The following is a 26,122-nucleotide window of genomic DNA, read 5'->3' as shown; positions in this document are numbered from 1 at the left end:
GCTCATCTCAGCCGAAATAAACAACTTTCAACCTGTAGGTTAATTGTTTGGGCTCCCACGTGACGAGCTCGCAAGCTTCCAATTCGCGTGTCAACCCAAGCGTAGCCGTGGACCCTATTTTATTTCGGGACGACCAAAAACAACTCCAATTCCTAACTCTACGACAGTATCTGCTTCGTAACAATGGCAGACTATGACCAAAGGCCGCGCGGAGGCCGCGGGGGATACAACCACCGCAAAAGAAGATACAGAGGTAATTTTGAACCTGAGCTCTCATTCAAACGTGGTAACAAGCAACAAGGCTGACGGTTTGGTGTTTCTCCCCGAAAACAGATGAAGAAGACTACGACCGACGCCCACAGCGCCGCCGCTACGAGGAACCCCTCTCCTCCCGAGTTCGCAAGCAATTGCTCGCCATCGCCGAAGTGCCTGTCAAGCGCGTCGAGGATGAAGTCCACAGCATCGCCAAGACCGTGTGCGACAACTTCGAGGACGAGGAGCTCAAGGAGAGCTTCTACGAGCTTGTCGTCCAGCTGGTTGTCGAGCAGCCGTTCAAGATCCCCTTCGTGGCGGCGGTTGTGCTGGTTGCGAATACGATGCGGAAGGATGGAGAGGCGGTTGCCGAGGAAGTGCTTAAAAGGACGGTGCTGCGAACGAATGCTGCTATTGCGAAAGGCGAGTGGAGGGAGACGAAGCTGCTGATGAAGTTCTTGGGGAGCTTGCAGGGCTTGTTGGATGGGGAGGGAATCTGGACTGTTCTGCAGGATATTTTGACCAAGGCAGTGGATTTGCAAACGGAGAATAATGAGGAGGTTAGTCTGGACGAGAGGAAGAGATACATGGCGAGCTGGACTTTTGCTAACATGATTGGTACAGACTATTGGCCCGGAATTGGTCAAGATCATTCTTTTTACTATTCCGTATGTTATGGCTTCTTCAGCAACGGACAACCAGGACAAGGCTGCTAGTATGGTTGAGAATACGGACATCATTGCTTCGGAACCGCATGTTTTGCAGGCGCTCGTGGATCCATATCCCGGAAATGGAAAGGAGGAAGCTGCTTCACCGACGGGTGTATTGATGCTATTGCAGAAGCAATTGCAGAACGAAGCATCGACTGGATGGGAACTCTCATGTCTTCCGAGACCGTGGAAGGGTGTCTTCGAGGAGGGTCGCGAGGACGTCTTGGTCGAAGCACCAAAGCACACCCTTCCTGCGATTATCATCCCCGAGATCGTCAGCAATGGTCCAAGACCGCTTTTCCCGGAACTTTACTTCTCGGTCTACGCAAACCAAGATGTCGAAACTGTTGCACCAACATCTGACATCGCGTCATGTTTGATCAGAGACGCTATTGTTGATACCATCAACATTCTGGACTACAACAGAAATGCTACCGCACGCTTTTTGATCGATATCGACTGCTACTTCTCTCCAGGGACCTTCGTCAAGAGAGCTACACCGTTCGACAGACTTCGAGATATTGAGGGTGATCGCTCGACTTGGAAGCCAGAAGATGTTGCAGTTGATGCGGTGTTCTCCCAGCTCTTTCAACTGCCAGCACCAGAGCACAAGTTGGTGTACTACCACTCCGTCCTGACCGAATCGTGTAAGATTGCACCGGCTGCAATCGCACCCAGTCTCGGCAGAGCCATCCGTTACCTGTACCGCAGTGTGGATTCCATGGATCTAGAGCTGAGCTACAGGTTCATGGATTGGTTTGCTCATCATTTGAGTAACTTCGGATTTACATGGAAGTGGACTGAATGGATTGATGACGTGGAGCTGCCGTCGTTGGATCCGAAGAAGGCGTTCATTGAGGGTGCGTTGGATAAGGAGATTCGTTTGAGTTTTGCTCAACGCATCAAGGGAACTTTGCCTGCTCCATACCAGGCTTTGATTACCGAGGAGAAGGAGAAGGACACTCCTGACTTCAAGTATAATCTTCCAGGTGAGTCTATTCGACAATTGTTACGAGGAAGCGGCTAATGTGTATCAGATACTCCGTTCGCTCAGGAAGGTCAAGAAATCATGACTCTCCTGCGTAAGAAATCCCCAGAAGATGCCATCCAACCTGTCATCGACCGAATCCACGCTCAAGCACTCGAGATGAAGCTCGGCGACGAACTAGTCTACTCAACTGACGCCTACGTCACAGCCATCTGCTACATTGGCTCCAAATCCCTCTCCCACGTCCTCTCCTGCATCGAACGCTGCAAAGAGCGTCTTTTAGCCCTCGGCCCCACCTCGCCGGCAGCCCGCAAGCAGATAATCGACAGTGTAATGGAGTACTGGAAAGACCAACCCGGAATCGGCGTCAACATCGTCGACAAGCTCCTCAATTACACGATTCTCAGCCCAGCCAGCGTAGTCGACTGGGCACTTTCCAAGGATGGCTCCCGTTTGGGCCAGGCCCACGTCTACGAAATGATCTCCGCAACTATCGGCAAGGTCACGAATCGCGTGAGGCAGGTCGTCCGTGCAAAGAAGGTCCCTGGTTTACTGCCTGAGCAGAAAGCCCTTATGGATGAGACGGTCGAGCGGGAGAGAAAAGCTATGAAAGATCTCTTTGATACGATGGAGGACCAGCTTGTTGCTTGGGCGAGTGGAAGTAAAGACCAGATGGTGCAGAGTGGTGATGCTGGTGGGCCTGAGGATCGCATGATCAAGCAGTGGGGCGAGCGATGGCTGAGAGTTTTTAGACGGAAGATTGCTGTCGAGGAGGCATGGGTGCTGGAGTTTGAGAGTCAGAAGGTTGAGGAGTTTGTGGGTGCTGTGGAGGCTGGCACAGAGGCAGGTGCGACTGTTCCCGCGGCCAATGGTAATGCTGAGGGAAGTGGAGTTGCAATGGTTGTGGATGAGGTTGATGGTGGTATCTCATAGACGCCTTTTCCGAATTACGGAGGGGTAGCATGGGTACAGGTTGCACATCGGCTGGCAATGGAGAAGAGAGGAAAGTCAGCGTCAGGATCAGCATTCTCCTTCTCAGCTGCAGCTCCACTGCGGAGGACGATCTAGCACCTTTTGATTGTGTTTTCTGGTCGCAAATTTGTACTGTACAATAGGCGCTACGTCCGCAGCCAAAAGAATAAAAGGAAGGAGAGAATAAGGAGACTTCTCATAGATCTTTCTAGTCTAATCTGGGAATTGATGATGTGACAGCTCTGACTTTGAAGTGTAGGGGTGAGCTTTGGCTTAAAGTCAACATTCTTAAGCGAATGTAACAATCATTAAGTTACGGCCTTTAAAGGCTTGACAGCCTTAATTTCACTACGGCCCCCAAGGAAACTTTCAGGCATAACATGGTGGCTCTGTCGCTCACAGATAGATAATTGATTGCGATCCTCGTGACATCACTTCTCCGTGCGCAATTGTACAACATTCTCAATTAGATATTTTGGTATCTAGCTACTAGGTCCCCAATGCCATTTCAGTAAGAAGGTAAGTAGGCAAACTCTTCTCGCTACACCTAGCCTAATGACTCTTTGTTATATAACACTCCATAAACGCCTGCAATGCCCCCAGAACACCGTTGACTTTTCGCAACCTTTCAAATCATGCCCGGTTGCCTCGCCTTGGCTTTCGTACAATCGTCTCCGTTCCCCAAGACGTCCCTATTACCTCCTACCAGCGTAGCCTGGAGGAGCTTGTTGTTGCTGCTGCTGTTGTTGGAAGCCTGGTGGAGGCATAAAGCCGGGTGGCATCTGGCCAGGCGGAGGACCACCGAATCCTGGCGGCATAGCCTGTGGAAAACCAGGCGGCGGCGCAAATCCCGGTGGATGGAAGTCTTGAGGACCACCGTACCCACCTTGAGAAGGAGGAGGACGCTGTGGTAGTCCTGAAGGTGGAGGAGGCAGCGGCATATTCGGTCTCTGAGCCATCTGCTGCTGTTGCTGAGGCGGCGGAACAGCATTATATCCACCAGGACCCGGGCCGCCTCCGAATCCAGGCGGGAGGTTTGGCGGCGGAGCTCCATACGCGGGTGGAATCCCACCCATACCCATTGGCATACCGTTATCCATCATAGCAGCTGGACCCTGCGGCACACTCCCATTCATCAGCAGCTGCGCAGGCATGCTCTGCACCTCGGGCATGACATTATTCTTCTTGCCCGAGCTGGCGAGCATACGCTCCGCCTCATCACCGTGTCTCTCGCCCTTGCCGTCCTTCTTGTACGCGTACTGCACGGAGATGTCCTTGTTCATGAGGTACTGGCCGTTCATATTCGCAATGGCGTCGTCGGACGCTTCGAAGCTGGCGTACGAGACGAAGCCGTAGCCTTTCGAGAGACCGGACTCGTCGCGTGCGATCTTGGGGGGTGATTGGAGGGAGCCGAAGCGCGAGAAGGTGTCGTAGAGGGTCTTTTCGTCGACCATGGCGTCGAGGTTGCCGATGAAGAGCTCGGCGCCGACTTCGATTGGTTTTTGCTTGTCTGCTGAGGCCTGATTGAAGATGTCAGTATGGCACTTCAAGGTGAAAAGTAGGAGAATCTGTAGAAGATAAGGTAACCAGACATACCTTATTTACTCGAATCGGCTTCCCATACAAACGAACTTGGTTCATGATCCTCGCAGCATATTCGGCATCCTCCTCACTAATGAACTCCACGAAACCATAACCCTGATGAGTTTGCGTAACCCTATCTTTCGGCAAATGTACGTTGACGATCCGTCCAGCCTGCAGCATGAGCTCCCATACCAAACTATCTGTAACTCGCTCGTCGATATTGCCGATATAGACAGTAGCTTCCTTGTCTTGCTCCCTAAACCTTCGCATTAACTCCAAGTTCTTTCTTCTTTCTGAATATGGGATAAGAAATGTAGACTTACCAGTGCCGTGCGCCAGACATCTTGAAGCTCTTGATCTCGTAGATATGTGGTGGGGAGCTTCCTTTGCGAGGCGCGTTTGTTTGATAGGAAGCTTTTGAAATATTTAGCGCTAGTACGGACTAGGCGATCTGCGATAGGTCTTGAATGTTTTTTGGGAGCCGGGGTTGCGTTTGTTCAAGCTCAGGACAACGACCTTGCCAGATTCAACCCAGTTCAAGTTTGTGAGTATATGAGACGTTGTATATGATATCTGGATGGTTTGCTGATGGTTTGGTAGCTTCGCAACGATATCCAAAGCAGTCAAGATGCAACTTTCAGAGGAAACAAAGGTCCGACTTACTGGTCAACTGCTTTGGAGAAGATAGGAATTAACGGGATGATAGGAGCGCATTGGAAAGGTCATTGACTTGTCTCGTGTTGCTATTCATTAGTATGATGCCCGTTCCTACAATGGATACGCAGTTGCTGACCTTTGCAGTGGTTACCTTCCCCTGATCATCTACCTTGGTACGGCATCTATGGAGCTTGGAACGAAGTCTGAGGACTAACAAACCTAGGTTATACTCGCAGCGAGCCTCGTCCGTCTTTCATCAGGTACGCTGACCTTCATACTTTGCATCTAAATCTGTTGCTAATGGGTCTACAGACTCTTTTCACCTCTCGCATAAGTTTGATATCCAAACCCCACGATACGAACTACCCAGCCTCCTACGAGCCTGCCAGGATTGAGCATCACAGAGGATGAATGTATATGGGATGCAATTTGGAGGATACGATGGGTTGCGTGTAGCATAGAAGGCGTTTTTGTAGGGCACATGGGATTGTTAGGGAGCCCATGAATGGATGGATGGAATGACTGTTACACCACCAATAACTGTACTATAGCACGTATTAGTGCAATCACCACTTGCAAAGATATCATGGAATTTAGATCTATATGTCTTATGGCTGTGTTTGATGGCAGAGTATCTCCTGGGAGTTGTGCAGTGAAGCAGGATCTCCAGTCGGAGCCTCGGCGATAAAATATTTGGAGCTTCAACCTCGTCATCTGAATTTGTAGCACCACAACCCATCATGACAACCCCAACACTGCCCTTATGACATGAGTGAAAACCATGCGCGCCTCTCCTCCGCGCTGGTTGAGACCATCGCCGGGCTCTCCGCCGGTACCATTTCCACACTGGCGGTCCATCCCCTCGACGTGATCAAAACTCGCCTTCAAAGTCAAGCTCCCCTCCGCGAAATACTCCCATCCTACCCAACACTAACGCTCACCAGTCCAACGCAACACTTCTCAAATCCCGGCGAATGCCTTCACAATCCTCCGTTCTCTCCTCTCCAACAACCATCCAGTCCAAAGCCTCTATCGTGGCCTGACGCCCAATCTCATCGGCAACGCCAGTTCCTGGGCTCTTTTCTTCTACTTCAAGTCCATTGTCGAGACACAACTCATTGCTTTCCACACTCGGCCGTCCCAACCGCTCTCAGACTCAGGCCATAATGTCCCACCTGCATCACGTAGCGTGCTCACGCCTTTTGATTACTTCCTCGCATCAGGAATATCAGGAACCTTGATCACACTCTCTACGAATCCGATATGGGTTCTCAAGACACGCATGTTGAGTTCCGATAAAGGAGCTGAGGGCGCATACAAGAGTATGTGGCATGGAGCAGGACAAGTATTCCGGAACGAAGGACTACGAGGTTTCTACAAGGGTGTCGGAGTTAGTCTCCTGGGGAATAGTCATGGCGCTGTGCAGTTCGCCGTCTATGAGCCTATGAAGAATGTCTGGCGGAATTTCCTCTCCCAGAACGCCCTCCAAGAGTCAACACAGGATGGAAAAGAGGAGAAACTGGGCAATACAGCTACGCTGGTGATTTCTAGCTCAGCCAAGATCTTCGCTGGTACAGTCACGTATCCGTACCAAGTCATCAGGAGCCGATTGCAGACTTATCATAGCGAGAAGCTCTACGGGAAAGGCATCACAGGTGTTGGGACGAAGATTTGGAGGGAAGAGGGAATGAGAGGCTTTTATAGGGGCCTGGGAACGAATGTGTTGAGGGTTTTGCCCGCGACGTGGGTAACCTTCTTGGTGTATGAGAATGTAAGGTATTATCTGCCTCTTTGGGATGGATCGGCATAGAAACAAAAAGTCTCCCATTTATGGCCTTGCATCTGGCTATGATTCATACTGGGAGACATGTGTACCCAAGGTTCCCAGTACCCATAAAGAGCCCAAAGAGCTAGGGACAGGACCAGGGCGAAGATACATTGGTATAGCACTGCCACGAAAGACCACTCTTGTGTTACATGTCATATTTGTTTGGAACTTTCTCCTACTTTGGTTCTCCTCTTATGATTTTTCGCATCTCCCACAGTTTTCAAGCACACGATGACAAAGCTATGAATTGGCCAACCGTCTAGTCTTAGCTATGGGTCCTTCTGAGCCGTCTTCCTGAATATGTCAAAACAGTTTTGGGGCCCATACTATTCTTGACATACTCTTGCATTTTCCCTCCTCAGCTTGACAGAGGCATATACGGACGTCGAGTGCGTATCCAGTCGTTGTGTGTGATTTGGAACTGGAATTTCTCAAAGTCAACACATTACACTAAGATAATTGAAAGAGCTATGGACGAATTCATTACTCCTGTCTCTCAAGGATTACCCTCTGTTTGATTTGATACAGTGTTTACAAAGGCACATAAGCGAGACACAAAAAATGTGCTGTTCCAGTCGAGAAAACATGTACAGCAAACCATCATGGTTGGATTTCATTATGATACCTATTCAAATCGCGCCAATCTGATCAAGACTGCGCCATAACTATTCCACTCACTCATCATCTGAGTTGACAATGATATACGCATTCTCACTCGAGCTTCCCGGAACTTCCCCAATCCTGGGCTCCCAATCCAAGATCTTATCACATCGCCAAGTCTCCAGACTGATATTGCAGCCACGATCCTGCTCTGGTGAGCCAACATCACTCTCAAACAACTTCTTCCTAGCATCCCGAATCCTCAGGTACTGCTCCATCATGTTCTTTGCCGCACGCTTGAAATCATAAAACCAATCCTGCCAGTCCGCGCTCAGGAAAGCCTTGTTCAGACTCCCCTGCACAACTCTGTCTCGACTGTGAGTGTCGTACTGGCTGTCAAACCGTTCTTGGTACAAGCGAACAATTCGTCGCACCTCAGGAGAAAGATCTCGAACAAAAGCTCTGGCGCAATCTTCCAGAAGTAAGGTACCTTCAAGCAGGTCCTCCATTTGCTCGCCAACGTCGGCAACCTCGTCATTCCGGAACACTGCATCTGGACTTAGGATGCCGGGCCGCCCGTTAACTACTCCTTTCTGCTTGTTCACAAAAGCTCGTAGTTGATCCATGAAGTCGGCGATTCGCTGATACTGTGGCTCCAGATATTCGAGGATGACTCTGCGTTGCACTTTGAAGTCATCAAGGTCATTTTCATCGCAAGCGAACTTGGCCAGTTCGAGCGAATTCTCGACAGGATGTGTGACCGATGTCTTGAACGGATTGATGAACTTTCGGTCGTGCCTCGTTTGGCGGAGGAACTTGTTGGGAGATGGCATAATAGCCATATGTTCTCGACAGCACCAGCGAACCTTGCCCATATCGCCACGGAAGATTTGCGAACGTTCGAAACTTTGGGCATAGCCAAGAACTGATGCGTACATTGAGAGTGGACTTGGGCTTCCTGATTCAGCAACGATTTTGGCATCCAACTGAATATCATAAGCGACCTCCTCTGTTCCACTTGCTTCGAATTTCAGCTCTCGAAGATTTCGGAGGATATTCAATGGTGCAAAAACTGTGGAAGCTGGGAATATTTTATCTCCTACAAAAGGGCCCTCATATTCGTGGAATCCTCTCCATTCGCGAGTGAACTCCTTGCCGACAGAAAGAACTGTGACCGACTTTGGCTGGGTGAAGAACAGCAATCGACAGAATTCGAGCAACTCCGTCGTTTGAGCGTACTCATATCCTGCGAAGCAACTGACCATGACCTTCCAATGCTTTACTTTTCCGAATTGAGGCTGTTTCGCAAACTGGGCCAAGTTCATGTTGGTATCACTATCATAACGTGTCAAAGGACATTCGAGCAACCGAGCGCTACCCAGCCCTCTCGTTCCGTCACCACTGAATCCGAATTCATGCCCAATGCAAGAGACGATGAAAGTATTCTTTTCGTAGAGAACATCTGATGCCTCTTGGTACACCTGTCTACACGTCCTCAATACGGCTGGACAGAGTTCGTATTGATGATTGGCTCTGGATTCGAAGCGAGACTCAATTGCCTCTATTTGGGAGAGCAGTGGATTAACGAGAAGGTAGCCATAGACCATTCTACGTACTTCCAAGGGAAGTTTTTTGAGGAATGACGAGGGTCCTTGAGTATCTTTTGCGAGGGTATGAAGGTTGGTTGCTCGTTTCTCGTTGTTGATTGGGGGAGAGGTGGTAACCGATTTGGTAGAAGTCATACGACTCAGTATTTCGTCCAATTTGGTGAACTGTTGATCAAGTCCGGATAGATCGACTGGTCTCGGGAATCTATTCGAGGCCCCAGAGAGAGTACTGGACGAATATGAAGGGACGGGCACACTAGTTGTGCTTGTAGCCGTTGAAAAATCATAAGGAGGAGGAGGCGAAGAAGGCGGAGGAGACGAAGGAAGAGGAGAAGAAGCAAAAACACTTTCTAACTCACTTTTTGAGGACTCGGATATCCCAACATATACGAAGCTTCTGTTGGACATGGCCATCTTTGACTGAATATGGTGGTGGGGGTCGTCGGTTGCAATCGAGTAATAAGTGTCTTGAAGTTGTTTTGGACTGGAGTTTGGTTATTGACCAAGGAATGAACTTGAACGGAAGAAGAGGAAGGAGAAGAGTGGAGGGAAAGAGATTGAGAAGACATGGCTAAAACATTGCGTTATGGGCCTGTTTTGTGTTCCTGTTATCATTGTCTTGAGTTTTCATACTGTACTAGCCTTTTCCCATTGTCCTAAGCATTTACCATTGTCCTGACCAGCCATTGTTCTAACCACTTCCCATTGTCCGAGTCCTGTTGTGCTTGACCATCGCTCCGCAATGCGCCGATTTGCCTTGTCCTCACATTTGAGATTTTCTCGAAGTTGAGCAGGCAAATGAACGCTGGTACTGTAACCGGCTGTAAAATCACCAAAGCAAGTAAGGTGATCGAACCTATTATCGAGGCTATATGAGTATATAACGAATGTTCATTTGCAATGCTGGTTCGAGACGATAGGAGCAAAGTCCGGCAGAATTATAACCCCTTTTCTTCGTCGCTTAATTCTTGAGCGCGGACGATGCTTCAAATATTCCAAGCAGAAAAATGAGCATAACGCACCAAAATTTCTCTGTTTCACTTTTGAGATCTGGTGATTTTGAATGGTAGAAGTCGTTTTGGTATAGCGAGAAGGACCTCTAGGGATTCTGCTGGTTCCACTCTCTATTATTCTTGGATTCGTCAGTACAGGGATGCGAAGACGAGAATAAGTAATCTATGTAACTCCTCTCCAACTGCGTCGATGTCCTACAAGAGCTCCCAATTAGAGGTTAAACAAGCTAATTTGGATGGACATTTGGCGAATGAAACTTGGTTTCGTGTGGATATGTTGGTATCTACATCATCGCAAACCCAGCAAGGAGGATACATGCTGCCATTCCCCAAGATTATTCCTGGTTGTAGCCCATAATCTGCCTCTTTTTGTCCTTGACTCAAAAACAGAGAAACGTCATGGAGTCACTTTTCCTCGCAAACAAAAGCGAGGAGATGTCTCAAACGAATTGCGAGCACACGAAGTGCAATGCCTCGTAGACGAATGGGAGCATCAACTTGGAAAGACAACAAGACATGACTTGAAGGGAATAAGGCAGAAGAAGACTTCTCATATCTGCTTCCCGCTTGTTCAAATATAGAAGAGGATAACAGCCTGTAACAAAATGGCATATATTTTGAAATTCCTAGACCCTTCGCTATGCATCGCCAATCCATGCAATGTTGTTTATATACAACCCAAGCCAAATCCAAGACACAACGAAAATGTACAAGACCGTAAAAAAATCTTCCTCCCTCATCCTCCCTCTCCTAAATGTTTCGTTCAAGTCCAAGTTGCCAGACTGATCGTCATTCTCTATATATCTTTACACATCATCCTTGTCCCCACCCAAAAACCTCTGCCACACCCACAGTATTGATCCTCACACCAACCAACGCTACCAGCACACCCACCACGTCAACAATAAGTAGCACAAACGCCGCACTCATAAATTTCGGGCTAAAGATCCTATACAGCATAAGATGTCTCCTCAGATGCCCCGCCCACATCGTAGTCGCCAGCCCAATAACAGCATAATACGCAAGATGCCACGCTAAAGCCGATACCACACTTCGTAGTATCCCCGTCTTGCGAGGCTTCTGCTTCCATAGAACCACGAGCGGAACGGCGATAACGGCGAGGATCTGCGCGCCATAGGTGTTCAGACCGACAAGGATGGGTGAGTATGGGTAGACGAGGGAGTGGAGTGGGATGAACGCCGATTCCCATTGGATAGAAGAGAGAGTTGCTTGGTGTCCGGTCTTGAAGAAGTGGAAGGAGCCGAGGAGGGCGAGCATGACGGGGCCGATGGGGGAGCTGGTTAGGGCGTTGAGGTCGAGGATCTCGACTAGGGAGAGTATTTGCCAGGCCATGAGACTGAGTGCGCCAGCGCCCATGGGCTTCTGCACGAGCAGGAGGATGAGTAGGAAGTTGATGACAAGGAGGCAGTAGCGTGTTCCATGGGTGTTGGCAAAGCCGAGGATCGTGACTGTTGCGCCGGAACTATTGGTCATTTGTGCGTTAGGGGACGAAGGAGCGGCGGTTGTGCTGATTGATACGCAGGGTGGTGCATAGACAAAGGCCGGGCAGCCTACGCCGAGAGCTATGGCAAAGATGGTTTGAGCAATTGGAACTCGGATGGACTTGAGTCTTCCCTCTGGGACGTAGGACGAGAGCCATTCGCCATCGTCGGCAGCGTCAAGTGTCCAGAATAGGGCACTGAGAATGAGGAGCCCTCGGAACACCCAGCTTATCCAAGCTGGTGCGAAGCCCTCAAAGGATCGGCTACCAGTGTAGTAGGACTTGATGATAGAGGGCAGGATTACAGCAATGAGAAAAGGAATAGCCAGTTGCCATGGCGCAGATGTGGAAGATGTCGACGAGGCATAGTAAGTCGATCTGCAAAACGGCATCTGCTCCTCTCTGCAAAGCTTAGAGAATGACGCCACCCATCCCAAGGCAACAAAAAGCACAGAATGATATACCGCAAGTGTTCTATCCGGCACATTCTCTATGCGGAGAGAAGACACAGCTGCTGCAACTCCAAACGTCGAGATGAAGAACAGCAGAATACAATCCTCCCAGATCGTGTAAGAGTTTGAAGCAAATCCAATCGACTGACTGACTGTAAACACAACAGCAAGCCAGCCCCAGAAAGTGGTCGGAAAAGGACTAGCAAAAGCCATCCTTCTCCTCATCTCTTGATACAGAACCCCAACGAGACCGGAGACAGCACAGACGCCAAGGACAAAATTGGGTAGTGATTCCGGCTTGACGGAAAGGAAGATTGCTGGTCCGCCAGCACCTCCAAGAAGCGTTCCCAGCAAAGCGCCACGCACGAGAGATCGACTACTAGTCTCGTCGTCAGCGTTGAAAGTTGAATCCTTAGCAAAAGTGTCAAGCTCCAGCTGTAACTCCTTCCGATCCAATTCTGGATCATCAACTGCATCCCCATCGTCCGAGTTGCTATTCGCAAAGAGAATCAAAGCCACAACACCACCTGCCAAGATGGCGATACCGAGCCCCATGCTAGGGACGTCAAATCGAGCCCACAGGCTTCGGCATATCCTCAAAGTCTCAGCTTGAAAAGCAGAAAATGCCTCATAGCCTTCTTTCCACTGCTGTTTGCCTGTTCCAGCGAGAGCAGTCTCGGCAGTTTCCCATAGGGTATGCGGCGACCCTTCAAGAGTGCTTTCGTCGATACCTCGAGCTTGCCAGTATGCAGCTTGATATCTTTTGATACCAGCAGCCGTCATTCTCGCGACAGCTGCAAGATTCTTCCAAGCATTACCTTTCCTGCCTGCAAAAGCCTCTTCAATAGGCTTGCCCAGATTGCTGAAGGGGATTGGTAGTCCCAGTAACAGAGCTAGTGTCGGCACCAGATCAATCTGATTCACCGGCCTAGATCTTGCGGTCTCGGGAGGCGTGACAAATGCAGGATCAGTACGTCCGAAGATCCCTTTCTTGGAATACATCCACAACGCAGCCTGAACCTCGTCATCGCTCTCCCCACCATGATCACCCTTCCCATCCATCCCATGATCCCCCATAACCACCAGTAGTGTATCGTCATCCAATCTTTGCACAACCTCTCTCAGCACTCCATCCATCTGAGCCAGCTTTGCAGTCATAGCTGGATGATTAGGACCATACCGATGACCCGCATGATCCACACCAAGATAATGGGCAATCATAACATCCCAATCGCCCTTCTTCTCCTTCCCAAGTAGAGGCATGATATGCTCATTCACACCATTGTCAAGCGTGTGCAAATCCCAGACATCAAAGCTCGGATACGCTCTACTGATCGCCTCCTCGAAAAACCCGGGGAAAAGAGCCGTCCACGTATCATCTCCCAGATGTACAATCCTCCTGCCCGCATTCTTCAACTGCATGAGCAAATTATCCTCTGTGATAGCCTCCCCTCCAAAATTCGATCCCATCTCCACGAAAGTCGGTAGCGTCCCTGTCGTCAACCCTTTAACCCTGACCAACGTGGTAGTCGGCGGATCCGCAATAAACGGCAGTAGGAACGCATTTTGCGGCTCCTTAACAGCAGTCTCATACAAGAACGGTAACGAATTATGGAAAGCTTGCGCGGGACCTGTTTCTGTGGAATTGGCGAACGGGATGGTGAAATCGTAGCGTAGAGCATCAATTACAATGACAACTGCTTTCTCGAAGGTTTTAGGATGCCAGCAGCCTGCTTCGGGAGTTCCTGACCCTTTGAAGGAGTTGTGGATGGCGATTGGGGGCGAAGAACAGCTGGATTTCTCTTCGAGGACGAGGCGGGTGAGGAGGAACCCTTTGGTGAAGAAGTAGATTCCTGATGCGTGGACGAAGCTGCGATTTCTGCATTAGCCAAATTCAACTGCCTTTCAGATCCCAAGTCCAATTGCAATTCCCTCCTGTTCCAAACACAGTTTCACACATAAGTTCCCAGTTTCCCCAACGCTCAGCCCCCTACATCTCTCCGTCCAAGAACCCAGACAAAGTAAAGATATCCAACTCACAAAACCCAGCAAAAGAACGCCGCAACCCAACTCCACTCCCCCTTCCACCTCACCACCTTCCTCTCACTCAACCTCTCCACCACACTCTTCTTCTTCCCCAACCCACCCAATCCCCCACCAGCAGCATTCCCATCACCCAATCCCGCATCCTTCAGCAGCCCCGCAACCTTCTCTCTATCCTTCTGATCCCGCGCATCCTGCAGCGCTTTGGCGCGCGCATATTGCGCGGCGATGGAGTTCGGGTTTCCGGTTGAGGAGGCGCGGGGGACGGTGTTGCGGACTGTGTGAGGGGCTTTGGATTCTGTTTGTGGTGGTTGGGGGGAGGTGGACATTGTGCTGGTTTCCATTCCTCCGAGCTTTACAGCTCGGGATGAGAATGGGAGAAAGGAAGTAGGACTACCGTGAAGCTGGAGAACAGTCTAGAGAAGCTGCCATCAGAGAATTGGCATGAAGGAGTGTATGAATAGAATGTATTGAGGAAGTATAGTTTCGCTAGATGTTGAACAACGGCCGCGTTGTGAAGTAGGGTTTGGCGGACGCGACACTATTTTTTGGGTTCAGGGGCCGAGGTTCCGACTTTCTGATTCGCTAGAGCTCGAAGCTTGACAAGCTCCAGGGAAAAAAAATACAGCTTTGTTCAACCAAGAATGGATTGTTTGACGAGGAATATCGCCTCAACTAAGCAGTATTTTCTAGACAAAAGCGCCAACCGTCATGATCTTCCGGCGTTTGCGGATTTCTGCAGCATTTTGGCCGCTTCAATACTTTAATCAGTACGATATTTCAATGTCAAAAGTTTTTGAAAGATATCCGGAAATCTGCAGCCCGTTGGACATTTACGTGTATCTGAAAGGAGGCTAATCATGTATCGAATGTCTCATATTTCACTAAGACAAAGTCCCAAAATCGTTAACTGCTTGCTCGCTCATAAACACATGACTATACTACAATATATGCTTCTCAGGCCTTCTCAGTCCATTCCTCTCACTAATGATTGTCCTGCCACTTGCCGTTGCGACATCGATGGCCCGTCTTCTTGCCCGCCTAAATCCTTCCACGAGTCCTCCTCCCCTGTATCAGCTTCTCAATTTGCCCTCAGTCTTTCCGTTACCCCAGATGAACTTGCCAACCCGCTCACAGAGCCAAGTTATACGAGTACTCATCCTCCATGTTCTGGCTAATCCAAAGCACAACCGAGCTATCATCAAGTCAGCAAACCGCAATCTAACCCTCTCTCGCTGAAAGAACCATCAAACTCACCTCAACATAACCAACCCATTGGCCACCAAATTCGCAACTCCCATATACATAGTCGGCCATGGCGCACTAGGCACCACATACTTCAACACCAGAACCGTCACACCACCAGCCATACCTCCCGCTAGACTCGCAAACCCCAAGAACAACACCACGCGGGCCTTCCAGGCCACTCCACTCCCAGAGTACGAGAAAGAGTCGGCGGAGAGCCGGGTCTTCTCGATGCTGTTAATTATGAGCATGCCGAGGGAGGAGAAGATGAGAGGTAGCCAGTCGATGAAGGTTATGTGGATGTCGGAGCCGTTCTTGGCGCTGTGGGACCAAACGGCGGCGTCGAGGAGGACGAAGAATGCGAGGGAGAACTGTATGATTAATACTTATTAGCTGGATATCGTTCGACTTGAGCACTGTCTCCAAATGTAGCTCCTGGGTTTAAATACGCCATAGCAGGGTGCTAAGAAATATCAACCCCAACGAGGCTCTGCTATCATCCCGCCAGCCATCTCTCCAACACTCTTCATTTCAACCCTCCAGAGAGATCGATAGTAACTCACCAAAGCCCCCGCGCCATAAACACCCGAACTCCTCGCCGTAGCGCTATTCATCCACTCCGGCTTCCTGAACTTCCAAAGGCGCTCTTCCGACATCTTGGCTTGTCAAGCTTCGTTCAACTGTCCTATTTCCTTTTCCTTTCTGATCGAACTCCGAAACTTCAGCTCCTAGTTTAGCTGCAAAGAGTCGATCGATATTGTTCGGTGTATTGTTTTACTGTTTTGTTGTCGCAAAGTGTTGGTTGTAGTGAGCTTGATGCACTGAGATGAGGTTGATACAGCTGGGCTCGGCCTGGCTTGCGCGGCTGACAAGGTGGGTCTTCGAAGATCTTTAGCGCGAACAGCACGTGAGGAGGCTCGTTCTGAGGTTGAAGCCCATGGTTTAGGTTAGAACTGCTGTATGTGCTAACTGTAAAGCATTTCCGCAGTAGAGCATTTTGGATTAAGAAATATTCTCTAGCCATCAAGTAAACATGTTCTCTTTTGGATTTGCTGAAAATGCACAATGCTATGTTTGGATCTAGCAAAATACCTTCGTTTCGTCCACTTCTAAGTCACAAGACTTGCTTGCCCAGCCAAAAACATAGAATATTTGGCAGGAAACAACCCAATCGAACGCAGTAGCAGACTAAAAATACAGAACGTTTAAGTTTTTACCCTTCCATTCAGCCTATCATTACATACGACACACACTCCTTCTTTCCCTTTCCTTTCCTACAAACTTCGTTTCCACTATCACCATCCACCTTCGCCCTCTTCCCCTTTCATCATGCAATGCCGCACCATCTATGGCTCCAAATTAAATTAAAGCATTACTTACGTATACCTCAACCACCCATTTACTCCTCAAAACACGGTATCGAGGAAAGGCAAAGAGTATCGAAAACTCCTCCCAGTTCACTCATCACGCAGCCACAAGAAGCACCACCCTCCTTGAGGTGAGATCATAGGTAGTAAACAGAAATTTGTCACAACTGTATAGTACAACAAAGCCTTGCCTCCACTTGTACGTCTGCTTCCTTCTCGTTGCCAAAGCCTACCAAAGTTCATCCAGAAACTCAGCAGCCAGAGACACACAAGGAAAAGAAAGCTCGCTCCGCCAAAAGCCAGGTAGTCTCAGACAAGAAGTGATGAGGGTACAAGTATTTAGTCAACTGGTCAGCTCAAAGAGTAACGCAGTCCAAGTTTCGTATATGCTATTTGAATTTCGCTCAATTCTCATATTCTCGAATACGCCCCTCCGTCTGTGACTCCGTTACACTCCACTCCACTCCACTGCTCTGCACTCCTTAGACACACAATACACAGTTATACATGTCTCGCCCTTCCCCTCTCTCACTGGTTCAAGTCCTTCTCACTTTGTTCGTCCAAAATACACTCTCTCATTCGTATGGTGTGAGAGAGAAAAGTAGTAAAGCCCGGCCACAAGTACCGCAGAAGAAAAGCAACAAAACCTCCCAATGCATGCATGCCGTCAATCAATCAGTCAATCAGTCAATCAGTCGAAATTTCCTTTTCCATTATGACAGGTCTCCTTTCTTTGGTGGTAGAAAGAAAACTCCCCCATATCAAACGCTGCGCCTCGTAACGCCTTCCTTTCATTTTCGTATCTCTCTGCTCGCGGTAATAAACAAAGTGGGTGGGGAAGGGAGACCTTAGATCTCAATCGTCTTCATCGTAGAATCATCATCCTCAACCGTAGCCTTCTTGGGAGTGCCGTTTGTCAATCCGCTGGTCTTGACGGTCACATCCACCTTCTTGTTCTCTTTGTCGTCATCTAATGATACAGGCTCCAGTAGGGATTCCAGGGTCTTCTGCTTCTGAGGTTCCCTAATATCGTCGCTTGGTCTTGGTGTCTCTACCTCCACAAGCTTCTCGGGCTTGATACCGTTTGTATTTAATCGGATTGGGGCAGCACGTTCTTCAGTAACTCGGGCAAGCGGACTGGATTTGCCATAATTTGGTCGGTTGGGACTGGCCACAGGGGAAGCTCCACTAAACCGTTGCATTGACCGTCCTCGAGGCTCACCACTGACTTCTGCAGTTGGACTGGCATATGGCGAACCGGTTGGAGAACCGCTAGGCTGGCCATTCATGGGAGCTGCTGATCTGCGTCGAACATTCTTTCTGCCATACTTTTGATCCATTCTCCACCTCAAGATATCCAGGTATCCGGGTTCGACGTTTCTTGACTTGAATTCCCTCAACTTCAATTCCTGGGTGTCTTCATCAACGAACCATTTGCCGCTGTTCAGGTCATCTGCGAATGTGGCCAGGAAAGCAGACCAGGATCGAGCTACCACGTATTTGCAGTCATAATCGCGGCCAAACAGAATCACTTGTCCCCATTTTCCAGAAGGTCCTGGAGCCAGATCGACTGCCAAATTGTTTCCACCCCAATCTCTAACTAGAGGAATCCATGAAGGATGAGCGTAGACTTTTTGAATGGCACCGGCGGGTTGGGAGTCCTGGCGAGAAAGTAGCTCTTGTCTCCAGTGAGGGTTTTGTGATGATCTTGGTGCATCCTTCGAGGAAGAGGCGGCAGAGCTGCCACCAAATGCCTTTACCGGAGCAGCGGGCTTAAAATTAATTGGCTCTTGCAGATACTCCGCATTGACTTTCTTCCAGTTCTCCCACTCCTGTACAATCTCCTCGCAATCTAGCAGCATAGAACTGAAGATGATTCCGGTTGGGTTGCCGCCTCTCTCTTGGCCGTCGTGTACCTGCAATGATTCACGGACCTCCATTGGCAGCGAGCAGTCCAATTGGTGTTCCAGCTCATTCAAATCATTCGACGTGCATCCCTCGCACAGCTGGTCATACAATTCTGGATAGTTCTCTTCTGCCCATCGGTCAATTCGCTTCCAAGAGTGTCCAGGGGGAGGAGGTGGAGGAAGACCCTCATTGAAAGGTTGTAATTGGATTTCTCCAGGTGTAGCATTCTCGAAATTCTCATTTGTGTTTGTTCTGTGTAGAGCAGCGCTCGATCTCATGCCAGGTGAGTAAAGGGATGGTGATAGTGGTGAAGGGCTATGTGGGAGAGGAGAGCCAGGATAAGCGCCACCGTTCAACGCGGATGTCGAATGTCTTCCTGCATCTTCAAAGTATGGAGAACTGACATCGGCGCGAGATTCTGATGCAGTGGTAGCGACGGAGGTTAGAGGGGCATGTCTGCTTTGTGCGAGAGGGACGTGTTGTCCTGTGCGGTAAGGAGAGTCGTAAGAAGAGTCTGTTCACATTGTTAGGACGGCTGTCTCTAGGGAGCTAACAAACCAACGTACGTCGGTCATAGCTGGTCATCGTATGCCAGAACGATCGAAAGGCTGAGCCGAACCTGGTGACACACCTGCTGTTAGCATGATTGCATATACTTCTCGAAGAGCGTGCGGGCGGAGAGGGGGTGATTGTCGGTGGTTGAGGGGAGCGCAAATCAAAAAGGGGAACACTCACGACGCCATATCTGGCGATGGTGCCGTAGTTGCAGACAGCTTGAAGTTGTTGTGTTTATCGGCCTGCCGTGTTGGCTCTGATGATACTGCGAGGTCAAGTGGACGAGCGAGCGATGTCAATGGTGATGGTGAAGCCGTGAAGAACTGGAAACGACGGTGGGTGGTGGTTTAGAATTCGCGTTGTTGGAGGTTTCGTAGCAGGTTATGGTAGGGTAGGGGAGGTATGGAGTCCTGGCACGGCAAGGTACGGTGGTACTGGTACTGGTACTGTTCGGCCGGGGGTCCTCCTGCCCTGGCCTGTCTGTGTTTTGCAAGCTGGAGCGGAGTCCAGTAGTGGTGCAGCGAAGTGCAAGTGCCAGTGCCAGTAGTGCAGTGCAATGCAGTGCAGTGCAGGCGCAGGTGGAAGTGATTAAGAGCGGGGCCGTGATTGGCTCCGCCTGCCTGCGACCTGGAAATGGAAATGGAAATGGAGGTCGATCCAAGATCGTTGACTTTTCGACTTCTGGCCTGGAACGATGCCGAATCAATTGCTGGTTTGCCCACGATGGCTCTTAGTTTTTCTTATTATAACTTGTCTTGTCTCGACTTGGTGAGGGTGTTCCTGAACGCGGACTCTTCCTAGCCAGCGGGTAAGGTACGGCTCTGCGATAGCAGATAGGGGAAGGGCGGGTGTGGTGCCAAGGCTCGATCTGAGGTGAGGTGAGGTGAGGTGAGGTGAGGTGCCTGGGTGCCTGGGTGCCAGTAGTGGAGAAAGAAAGGTAGAGAGCCACCAGAATCAAGATCAAATTGTGAACTCAGGTCAATAAAGTTTTGAGTATTCTAATAATTGACTCCAACGGTTTCTTACCCTCCCGTTGTGGGCATGCGTCGGCTAAAGGAGGTAATCTTCTCGAATCAGGGGAACAATGCTATTTTAGAGTGCCGTCGTGAATAGGGGCCATTCATTAGATCTGTGTCGCTTGCCATCGACGTCTGTCTCTGTCTCCAAAAATACATCTTGTTCCCAAGGGAGATCAGTGACCGTCATCAGCTTATCACCCAGGGAGCAATCACTAATGAGCAGACCAAAGCAGAACCAGAACCAGACCTTTCTCTACTGGTCGTAACTTGAAAGTTCAGACAGAATCCTTCCGGAATGAACAGTATCCAGCCGAGCCAGCCCCCCACTGGCAAGTTGGCAACAAAAGATGAAGAAGCTTAAAACCCTGATGCTTGCTTGATCTCCTTCATCCGCAGGTCGAGTCGAACAGTACGTCACTGTTACCATAATTCTCCAGTTCAAATTCTTGAATCATTTAATCTGCCGGCTATTAACCATTTTATTAACAAATTTCCTACGTACCAACATCCAGTCCTCTGCTTACTATTATTACTCCCTACCTATACCGTGCAAGAGAGGCCTCCAATATCAACCAGAGACCTCCTCTCCCAACTCCAAACATAGCTATAATATCACCACAGAATCTTACTATACTTCCATTCAACACCAGCACCTACCTATGCTTCATATCAAATCACCAGACTCCACCAGCAACAAATCAAAAAGCCCCTCTCAGTTGTTCTGCAGCTGCGTTTCATGTCCAGGAGAGGGCGGGGGCAGACAACGCCCACACGCACGGCATCTGCAGGTCCCTGCGAACGCCATTTCTTTCCCCCCCCCCCCTCCTGCCACACCCACACCACGCCCACCACACCACACCACAGTGGCCAAACAAGCCACCATCTTTGACACCCCAGCCCAGCCCAGCCCAGCCAAACTGTACAGGGCATTAATATTCAATTCGCCGTTCACCCACCACACCACATCCACAAATACAACGAACGCGAAAGCGAAGTGGCTGGTGACGAGCTGACTATCGTTACTGGCGCCGCCCGTTTTGCAACCTGCCACCCAGACGGAGCGAAGGCTAGTTACTCGCATCCCAACAGCCAGCCTCTTGGCGTCATTTTGCAGCTGGGGCTTGTTTTTCTATTCTGTCATGTCAGCCCCTGAGATATCCTCCCCTCGCTTGCGCTCTCTGCCGAGTGGCAACAAGCACCTCCAGCACCTTCAGGAGGAAACAACAGTCGCTCGAGAGTCGCTCGCCCCTGTAGCGTAACATCGCATCTGCATCTGCATCTGCATCTGCATCTGCATCTTCATACCCAACAGCAGTACTGTACTCCTTCCACCCACACGACGTAAATCGGAATCCAAATCTAAATATAAGTCTAAATCCTATTCTTGCCCAGTTTTAAGCATATCAATTCCCCCATCCATTCATACTGTATAAATCCCGTATCTCTGTAGATCCCTCAGGCGCAGCACACACCCACACCCTTTCAGAAAACAACACGACGTTTGATTCGCTACCCCCGCATTCCAAGGCCGGATTGGAAGGGGTCATACGAGTACAGAGCACACAAATGACAACCCTACATCCGTATCCAGTGTTGGAATGCTGAGCCACACTTCCGGTTTGAATGTTTGAATTTGCCACAGTGAAGATCTACCTTCGTACGGACGATTGAACGCCATACCGTGTGGTGTGGTGTGTGGCGTAAGGATGGGATGGATATGTTGATTGTGTCATGGTATTGTTGATGAGGGTGGGGATGGGATTCTGCGGAGGTGGAGGGTACCAATAAGAGAGAGCGGTTCTAAATATACATGCTATGCCCTGTGACTGTGCCGTATGAGGCGAGGAGTGATGAGGAGGAATTTGGAAATTGTTGGAGGGGAAGCGAGTGCTGTAAAGCTTGCGTTGTTTGGATTTGAATTTAAGATCGGGGCGACGAGGTGCTCACTACTTGTGAAAGTCTCTTTTCATTTTGTGTGACAGGTCATCTGTTTTGTATAGAGAAAGTCGACAGAGCCTCATAAGTAGTCATTCATATTCAGAACCTTCAAAGTCCCGCTATCTTACATATAAAGAAGTTTCGAATCCCAACTCCTTCCCAGCATTGTTTATCTAAGCAATTCTGCCAAACCCTAACTCTCCCACATATACTCACTCAACTGTAATGAGTGCTCGCCCATTCCTCTCTTCGCAACCGTACTTATCCCTCTCTCCGGACTAGCAAGCTGCTCACTGTAGCACAACTCGACCAGCATCTTCAACTCCTCGAAACTAAACAACTCCTTCGCCCCACTGCCACTCTCTTTCTCCTCCTTCGCATGCTTAACAATCGCATCAGGACCGGCTGTGAACAAGTCGAAGAACTTGCCCGCCCGGTCAAGATTGACGTTCGCTTCGATATTCTTGAGGTTTTGTTGTAAAACGAGGATGTTGAGTTGCATTCTGCCGCAGCCGTGTGCATTCATCGCTTTCACCATGCCGGCGTTGCTGACGAGGAAGGTATCGACGAGGAGGCCGAGACCGGTGCGGATGAAGGAGATCTCTTTCTCGCGGAGGAAGGTCGTGACTGTTTCGTCGTAGGAGACGAGATCGGCATTGAGACTCAGTATTCTAGGGTCCGGATCATTGACCACTTGCTCGAGGAGGTATGGTGCTGACTCCGGAGACAGGGCAATGGCTAGGGAATGGATGATCTGGCATCTGATATCCATATGGAGTGTGAGAAGGACTGTGGCAGCGAGCTCTTGGTAGGATGAGACAATGGAGTCAAAAGCACTGTGATTGGGTGAGTGACATGCAGTGTTCGAGGATTGAGAGTACTTACACGACTGTCTCCTGAGTCATCGGCAAGTAGACTGGAATTTGGTCATCTTGTACCTTTGTGACATCATTGAGTAAAGTCCATCGTCTATTTGTCGGCTTCTGCATTGTCGTCCGGGAAGAGTCAGCATCATTGCGAGTGATGTGACGCAGCTGATCTATCTTGATAGCAATCCACTTCATGCTCGTGTAAAGGACACATAGCGATGAGATGGTCTCACGATCCAGAATTATATCGTCCAACTTCAACGGCGTTTCGTTGGTCTTGATGATGAGCAAACCTGTCTCTTTTTCAAGCAGTTCTCGATCCTCCTCCTCTGCTGTCCACAGCTTTTGCATGGTTTCATGAATATCATCTGGCTCGCTTGCCAGCAGGGCAGGTAGCTTCAGGGTTGTGCCGTCTGTGTCCCGGACTCGAGACACTAACGACTTGAACCAGTCGTAGCATCGATCATAATAACGCATCATCTGGGTGATGATAAGCGAACTTAACGCCTGATCATGAGGAATTGTATCCAACATCCGACAAAATGCAGTGATCAAGGCAAAGAACGCAGACGTTCCCTTGAATACTGGTCGCCGGGCGATCTTTGTCCATTGAGGATCTTGCTGGAAAGAGTCTGTCTCTTCGAAGACCGTATCGCTGAGCTTCCCTAAGGTTTCATCCAATTGGGGAAGAAATACGTTGACGAGGAAATTATCCAAAAATGATGTCAACGTGCTTGTGACCAGGTCAGACCCGGGTGGAACGATGTTCTTTAGTCTCTGCAAGAAACCAAGCGTGGGTGGTAACAATAAGCTCATATTGAACACACTCGGCTCTACCAGTGACTTGTGGACACCAATCCCTCCAGTCTTGTCATAAATGGATGTGCTTGCTCCACGACGTGATCCGGCGGGGCCTATCGTACTCTCAATCCGACCCTGGCCCTTCTTCCCATCTACGCCTTGCTTTCGACTTGACATGAGGCCTGGTACGGCTGCCCTTATGATGCCTTCGAGTTCCTGGTACTCTGTTGTCATCTGCACGGACTTTGAGTCTGCATCAGAGAATGAAAATAAGTGCTCTCGCTTTGAGTCTTGTTTTTTGCCACCTATTTTCGGTGAGGAATCAAACTGGTATACATCTGCGTCGGTTGTGACATAGTTGTGCAGCAAAGACCGTATTTCATTCTGGTACAGATTCCAGAGTTCTCTAAAGCCTCCTAAAAGCATCGACGAATTTCGTCCTCCTTCTCGCTTCACGACAGACTTCACGACATCGTGAAACACTCTGTGACTTTCTGCAATTGACTCGAATTTGGCGTACAGGGTCCAAAGCAAATCGTAGATGACATCAGATCGGATGCTGTTTTCACGGCTTCCAAATGCTTGGTTGCCTTGAGCATTAGACAAACCACCCCGCAAGGAGCTCGGGTGCTTTTGATCAACCTCACTATTTGTCTCATTGACGATTCCAAAGAGCTCGACTGGGAGCCGCTGCTTGATGGTATTCACAGCAGATTCGAGGCGCCCAAGCTTATTCAGAGACTCGACTAACAGCTCAATGTAATAGAATGTGTCTGCCTCCGGATTCCTCGAAGGATCCTCCACAAGCGGATCCGTCAAGTCCATCGCGTCGAGTACTTCGTAGAACGGCCGTACAGCAGTAGCCTTTTCGGGTTCCTTCTTGCCTGGTGCTCCCTGACCTTTTGCCAGACTCTGCCATCGCTCCTGGCAATACGGTGATTTGAGGTACAAATGATCATGAAGCTCCTCCACAAGGATGTCCGTCAAGGCATTTTCTTGATTCGTCAAGTAACTTCTCAGATCACTCAAAGCCCCGATGTCGTCCAGTGCGGGGGTTCTAATACGCCGCAGGGCAGTCTGGAGTATTTCCACCGCAGTCAAAAATCTCTTTTCTGATATTCGTGCCTCCAGCTGATCTGGTACCAGTCGCAGATCTTCAATTTCAGAGAGTGTGTGTATTAAATCGTCGTATTTTTGGGATGCTGTGGCCAGCTTTTTTAATTCTGGATCTGTAGTGGAGAGACTTGCTTTTGACTGGGTCAAGGATTCTTTCAAAGTTCTGACCCTCTTCTGCGAGGTCTGAATGCTAGCCTGGATCTTGTGAAATGTGCCAATTGAACTGTTGAAGCCCTGATGGTGCTCGTGAACAATGGCTTTCAGAGAGTCCTGAAGATAACGGTGCGTCTTCTCAAATTGCCGGTACTCGTGTGCTCGCCCGACAGAACTTGTATCTAACAGCTGAAGGGCAACATGGACAGGCACGCATTCGTTCTCACACATGGCCGGCCATTCTGTCTTTATGTGTTCCAGGACTACGCCTATTTGTCTTTCCGCATTGCTCTCTGGCGCAAGCCTTGGAGGACGCGCGAATGCACTCCTTGCTGCTGGAGGAGAAGGGGTCGTTATCGGAGGAGTTCCATATCGGTCATCATATCCAGTTCCATAAGGATCATAGTCGTCCGCTTCTCTGATCGGTTGCCCATAGCCCCCTCCATTGCCATTCCCATTCGCATAGGGGTCCTCGGTGAAGCCCCCGTACCGATTCCGGGACATGGCTTATTCTTCGCAGTCGCCTCGTCTGTATCGATGTATGGGTGCCATCCGCAGACATTCGGTTATCTGTCAAATTCTCGAAATGTTCAAGCTCATGTCTTGTTGACAATAGATTCAAGAGAGTCGTCGGCATGTCGGAGCTTGAGCTTCAAAGTAGGACTAGCGTATCCGGTAGCGCGAAGGAGCTAAGTATTTATTTTCCTTCACACGCAGCTCTCATGTTCTTCCCACAACAAAAACCTTCTGCACTTCGAGCTATGTTGAAAGCATACAACTCTATTCTAGCTTCTGTGCGAGGCAAGGTGTCCTCAAAGAATAGATCACTTCAACAGTCCCAATCTAATGGCCCTACAGAATTTCATCTGTTTGCAGACCTGCCACCTGAGTTGAGAAGGCTCATTTGGAATTTTGCTTTGCCGGCCAGGATAGTGGAAGCTTCT

General features: G+C 49.5%; 9 protein-coding genes across 9 annotated transcripts; 3 read left to right on the top strand and 6 right to left on the bottom strand.

The window, feature by feature from the left end:
• Window positions 1–183: 183 nt before the first annotated feature.
• On the top strand, window positions 184–2,883 carry ONS95_013067 (uncharacterized protein; the record flags this gene model as incomplete). The annotated part of the gene is made up of 4 exons (XM_058506697.1): window positions 184–253; window positions 334–812; window positions 877–1,951; window positions 2,000–2,883. The coding sequence occupies 4 exons, from the start codon at window positions 184–186 to the stop codon at window positions 2,881–2,883; spliced, it is 2,508 nt and encodes an 835-aa protein (XP_058357427.1).
• A 409-nt stretch (window positions 2,884–3,292) lies between these two features.
• Window positions 3,293–5,423, bottom strand: ONS95_013066 (uncharacterized protein). Its single transcript, XM_058506696.1, has 3 exons — window positions 4,830–5,423; window positions 4,519–4,762; window positions 3,293–4,442 (listed from the first exon to the last, which is right to left on the bottom strand). The coding sequence occupies exons 1-3, from the start codon at window positions 4,847–4,849 to the stop codon at window positions 3,618–3,620; spliced, it is 1,089 nt and encodes a 362-aa protein (XP_058357426.1). The 5' UTR covers window positions 4,850–5,423; the 3' UTR covers window positions 3,293–3,617.
• On the top strand, window positions 5,135–5,497 carry ONS95_013065 (uncharacterized protein; the record flags this gene model as incomplete). The annotated part of the gene is made up of 5 exons (XM_058506695.1): window positions 5,135–5,158; window positions 5,213–5,259; window positions 5,308–5,336; window positions 5,387–5,423; window positions 5,476–5,497. The coding sequence occupies 5 exons, from the start codon at window positions 5,135–5,137 to the stop codon at window positions 5,495–5,497; spliced, it is 159 nt and encodes a 52-aa protein (XP_058357425.1).
• Window positions 5,498–5,931: 434 nt separating this feature from the next.
• Window positions 5,932–6,973, top strand: ONS95_013064 (uncharacterized protein; the record flags this gene model as incomplete). Its single annotated transcript, XM_058506694.1, has 2 exons — window positions 5,932–6,052; window positions 6,108–6,973. The coding sequence occupies 2 exons, from the start codon at window positions 5,932–5,934 to the stop codon at window positions 6,971–6,973; spliced, it is 987 nt and encodes a 328-aa protein (XP_058357424.1).
• Window positions 6,974–7,665: 692 nt separating this feature from the next.
• Window positions 7,666–9,612, bottom strand: ONS95_013063 (uncharacterized protein; the record flags this gene model as incomplete). The annotated part of the gene is made up of 1 exon (XM_058506693.1): window positions 7,666–9,612. The coding sequence occupies one exon, from the start codon at window positions 9,610–9,612 to the stop codon at window positions 7,666–7,668; it is 1,947 nt and encodes a 648-aa protein (XP_058357423.1).
• Window positions 9,613–10,810: 1,198 nt separating this feature from the next.
• On the bottom strand, window positions 10,811–14,295 carry GPI13 (mannose-ethanolamine phosphotransferase gpi13). The gene has a single exon (XM_058506692.1). The coding sequence runs from the start codon at window positions 13,632–13,634 to the stop codon at window positions 11,025–11,027; it is 2,610 nt and encodes an 869-aa protein (XP_058357422.1). The 5' UTR covers window positions 13,635–14,295; the 3' UTR covers window positions 10,811–11,024.
• Window positions 14,296–15,338: 1,043 nt separating this feature from the next.
• On the bottom strand, window positions 15,339–16,108 carry ONS95_013061 (uncharacterized protein; the record flags this gene model as incomplete). The annotated part of the gene is made up of 3 exons (XM_058506691.1): window positions 15,339–15,402; window positions 15,465–15,823; window positions 16,016–16,108. 3 exons carry the CDS (start codon window positions 16,106–16,108, stop codon window positions 15,339–15,341), a joined length of 516 nt encoding a protein of 171 aa, XP_058357421.1.
• Window positions 16,109–16,963: 855 nt separating this feature from the next.
• On the bottom strand, window positions 16,964–20,183 carry SMI1 (Cell wall assembly regulator). The gene has a single exon (XM_058506690.1). It carries the CDS (start codon window positions 19,003–19,005, stop codon window positions 17,668–17,670), a length of 1,338 nt encoding a protein of 445 aa, XP_058357420.1. The 5' UTR covers window positions 19,006–20,183; the 3' UTR covers window positions 16,964–17,667.
• A 971-nt stretch (window positions 20,184–21,154) lies between these two features.
• SEC8 (exocyst subunit) lies at window positions 21,155–25,860 on the bottom strand. Its single transcript, XM_058506689.1, has one exon. The coding sequence runs from the start codon at window positions 25,680–25,682 to the stop codon at window positions 23,121–23,123; it is 2,562 nt and encodes an 853-aa protein (XP_058357419.1). The 5' UTR covers window positions 25,683–25,860; the 3' UTR covers window positions 21,155–23,120.
• Between the last annotated feature and the right edge of the window lie 262 nt (window positions 25,861–26,122).

Source organism: Cadophora gregata (assembly GCF_030347475.1).
Source record: "Cadophora gregata isolate MNR1 chromosome Unknown scaffold_7, whole genome shotgun sequence".
NCBI classification, from domain to species: domain Eukaryota; kingdom Fungi; phylum Ascomycota; class Leotiomycetes; order Helotiales; family Ploettnerulaceae; genus Cadophora; species Cadophora gregata.
The sequence above is the reverse complement of the archived record's forward strand: the minus strand, read 5'-3'. Positions and strand labels throughout refer to the sequence as shown.